This window comes from Suricata suricatta, chromosome 3, assembly GCF_006229205.1.
Source record: "Suricata suricatta isolate VVHF042 chromosome 3, meerkat_22Aug2017_6uvM2_HiC, whole genome shotgun sequence".
Taxonomy (NCBI): Eukaryota; Metazoa; Chordata; class Mammalia; order Carnivora; family Herpestidae; genus Suricata; species Suricata suricatta.
In genome coordinates, this window is record NC_043702.1 from 67,747,909 (window position 1) to 67,751,957 (window position 4,049).

Sequence of the window (4,049 nt, forward strand, 5' to 3'; positions counted from 1 at the left end):
GCCCGCGGGGCCGAGCCCAGCTCCCGCCGCGCGCCGCCTCCTCCTGCCCGCGCGGCTCAGCCCCCCGTGGAGAGCCTCAGGAGGGCAGGTTGGCGGGTGCCGGGCCACGGGAAGCTACTTGGGGCGGATAAAGCCTCTGCCGCTCTTGGCCCTCGAGTCCAGGCGCAGGGCTTGGTTTCTCTATAGAGCCAGTACTGGGAAAATTCCTCCGACATCTCAGGGTCGCTTTGGGCCTCGTGCTGTTTATTCGTGCCAACATCTTTTTAAATTGGTTATTTTCTCTATTCCTCCGTAAGTTCTTCCTCATTTTAAACTTACTGGCATGTTTTTTCCCCCTCTCCCCTCCAGATTATATAAACATTGCACACACACGTACACACACACACACACGCACAGTTTTCAGTATCGATCACTGCGTTGACACCACTTCCACTCTGTCTCCCCAGATCAGCGCTTCCAGCGAACCCATTTGCGAGAGGACTCGGCCCTCTCTTTTCCTGGCGAGGCTTTTGAACCTTGTCGCCAAGCCAGTACCTCAGAGAGAAGGAAGTGCAGTGGGACGCGCGGCGTGCATGGCGCCTGCCCCCAGTTAGATGCTCTTCAGATAATCTGCAACCAAGCTCGCTGATAAAATATTTAGTAAAGACCTCGTAAACATCACTGCAAATACATTAAGGCACTTCAGCCCGACAGCTTATGATTATTTCAAAACTTAAAAAGGTGATCATAGATTGTCACTGTTTCTGTGCTCGAGCAAGAAACCGAACCTTCCCGAGGTGGGTGGATGGGTGGGTGAGTTGCTGCTTTTCGCCCCCACTTCTCCCCCCCCCACTTTCATCGCTGTGGCTCTCAGCAGCAGTGATTTATTTATTTATGTATGTATTTAAAAGTGTGCGTGGGGGGGGTCGGTTCGTCGAGGACACGCAGGACCTTTTCACAAAGGACTGGCTCAGGTGTTACGTGCTTCTGTATTAACTGGAAAAGACAGACTCTGGAACTTTTACAGGGCGAGAAGAGGCCACCGGCTCGCGCTTTGTATACTTTGCACTTGAAATCGTTACATTCAACTGAATATTTGGCTCATTCAGATCCGAAAAGTCTCCTAGCATCATCGAATTCCCTCCTCCGCCCCTCAGCTGAAAGGAGGGAGGTGGGGGGAAGGTAGGAAAATGTTTAGTAAATTGCACATCTTTGAATCTTCCTAAAGCAGTGGTCACAAAGCTTAAAGGTGACACAACAGTGCTCACGTAAAGCCAACACACATTCCCCATCCCCCAAGCCAACAATAAAATCATCCCCTTCAATTTGCCATGATCGTCGCGACCAGGAGCCAGGTGATTATCCTAATTAATGTCTATCTAATTAAATTACTGTCAGCAGTTAACCAATGGCAGGAGCCGTTTCATCGGCTGCACAAGCAGCAAGATCAAAAGTGAGCCTTTTCTGATTGCTGCATAGTGTCAATTGGCCAATCTCTTCTCCCAGGGAAAAAAAAAAAGTAAATCAAACCTTTGAGAAGCATTTGCTGGTTGAAGTGCTTTCTGTCTAGTGAGGGGGTCTGTGGATTTCTAGTTTATGATAAATAGGACTTTAAAAACCAGGGACAGGAGGGCGAGTGTTCAGGTTCTAGAGCTATGCAGCTGGAGCACTGCCTTTCTCCTTCTATCATGCTCTCCAAGAAATTTCTCAATGTGAGCAGCAGCTACCCACATTCAGGCGGATCTGAGCTTGTCTTGCACGATCATCCCATTATCTCGACCACTGACAACCTGGAGAGAAGTTCACCTTTGAAAAAAATTACCAGGGGGATGACGAATCAGTCAGATACAGACAATTTTCCTGACTCCAAGGACTCACCAGGGGACGTCCAGAGAAGTAAACTCTCTCCTGTCTTGGACGGGGTCTCTGAGCTTCGTCACAGTTTCGATGGCTCTGCTGCAGATCGCTACCTCCTCTCTCAGTCCAGCCAGCCACAGTCTGCGGCCACTGCTCCCAGTGCCATGTTCCCGTACCCCGGCCAGCACGGACCCGCGCACCCCGCCTTCTCCATCGGCAGCCCCAGCCGCTACATGGCCCACCACCCGGTCATCACCAACGGAGCCTACAACAGCCTCCTGTCCAACTCCTCACCGCAGGGCTACCCCGCGGCCGGCTACCCTTACCCACAGCAGTACAGCCACTCCTACCAAGGAGCCCCTTTCTACCAGTTCTCTTCCACACAGCCCGGACTGGTACCCGGCAAAGCGCAGGTGTACCTGTGCAACAGGCCCCTCTGGCTGAAATTTCACCGCCACCAAACGGAGATGATCATCACCAAACAGGGAAGGTAATGCTACATTCTTGGCAGTCGCTGCTCCAGGCACGGCCCGGGGGCAAGTGCGCTGGGTTGTGACCGCCCCGATAGCGGTGATTTGGGGATCGGGAGCGGAGTGGAAGGCGCTCTGGTGCGCCCTGGAGTTGGCTGGTTTTGGAGAAGGGGAAAGTGGAAGGTATAACGGCCGCGATGAGATTAGCAAGGGGTTTCCCGCGCTAGAAAGGTGGTCTGAGAGCCAGTCAAGGGCGGGAGAAAGGAGAAAGAGAGGGAGAGTCCCGGCCTGCGGCTGGGAAATCGGAGGGACGCATTAACGCCCGGAACCTAGGACAGGTGGAGGTGCGGGTCTCCAACCTCACTCTCCACCTGGGCAGTGACACCTGCCGACTCCCCACTCCAGCTCACCCGCCGGCCTCTCGGACTTCAGCCCCACTTCTTTTCCTCCCCCACGGCCCCTTCTCTAACCCAGCAAACATTCGCTCATCGAAGCTGGGAGAACAAGTTTTGCTTTGCTATCTGGCGCCGCGCTTCTTGCATTTAATCTTTAACATTTATGTTTTTTTCTCTTGTTTTCTCCCCCCCTCCTTAATTTAAATAGGCGCATGTTTCCTTTTTTAAGTTTTAACATTTCTGGTCTCGATCCCACGGCTCATTACAATATTTTTGTGGATGTGATTTTGGCGGATCCCAATCACTGGAGGTTTCAAGGAGGCAAATGGGTTCCTTGCGGCAAAGCGGACACCAATGTGCAAGGCAAGTCCTTCCAATTAACACATTTTCTTGACACTTATTTAGGTGAGAATGATTAATTAAAGCCTTTGTGGACTGGCTCGAGAGACTTTTAAAACGATCGGCCAATGACTTCTAAAAGGAAACGAGGGGGATAGGGGGACAGACTGAGCCGCGAGAAGGGGGAGGATTATGCAAAAGCTATTTTAATCATCTCCAGTTAATAAGGAGAAAGCGAGGCCTAAAAAAACCCCAGCTAATGGGCCTCACTGTGGAATAAGGTGTGTGTGTGTGTGTGTGTGTGTGTGTGTGTGTGCGCGCGCGCCTGTGTGTCCTCTACGTGGTGAGGAGTTGGGACTGGGCAGTGCCCTGGGCACATGTAAACAACGTATTTCTTTCTCTAGGAAATCGGGTCTATATGCATCCGGATTCCCCTAACACAGGGGCTCATTGGATGCGTCAAGAAATCTCTTTTGGAAAATTAAAACTTACAAACAACAAAGGAGCTTCAAACAACAATGGGCAGGTCAGTGGCTCAAGCGCTCCTCTCTCTCTCTTTCTGTCTTCTCTGTCTCTCTCTCTCCGCCTTCTCTCCCACACACGTCCCTCACTAACATTCAGTCCATTAGTTTAAATCAGCATGAGAAACTGAACATATGTTTCTTTGCTTCATTAAGAAGACTTTTAAAAAATTCTATTTCTACCCTCTTATAAAGTTGCTCTTGCCCCTGCCCAATTCCCGAGTCCCCGACCTTCCTAAGTACCGTACAAATACTTGACCGATTTTGAGAAGGAACCCCACAGGATCTGCCTGTTGTAAAAATCTTTGTTCCTCCTAAAAGGAGGGCTAGGCGGATCGGGAGGCCCTGAATGCCAGGCAGTCGGGTTCGGTTTTTCTTCCGTGCTCCGGTGATCTGTGCTCCCGGAGGACCGAGGGCTGGTCTTGCCCCAGCTAGCCAGTCACCAGCCCCGCGGTCGGCGAGCCGGGGCGGCGGGCTCCGTCCAGACC

At 51.6% G+C, this 4,049-nt stretch overlaps 1 protein-coding gene across 1 annotated transcript in view; it reads left to right on the top strand.

The window, feature by feature from the left end:
• Positions 1-1,467: 1,467 nt before the first annotated feature.
• The window catches only part of TBR1 (T-box brain transcription factor 1), an 8,607-nt gene continuing 6,025 nt past the window's right edge, over positions 1,468-4,049 (top strand). Inside the window, exons 1-3 of the mRNA XM_029933316.1 lie at positions 1,468-2,326; positions 2,910-3,064; positions 3,445-3,566. Of these exons, the coding sequence (XP_029789176.1) occupies positions 1,635-2,326; positions 2,910-3,064; positions 3,445-3,566 (969 nt within the window). The 5' untranslated portion in view covers positions 1,468-1,634. The remainder of the gene's footprint in view (positions 2,327-2,909; positions 3,065-3,444; positions 3,567-4,049) is intronic.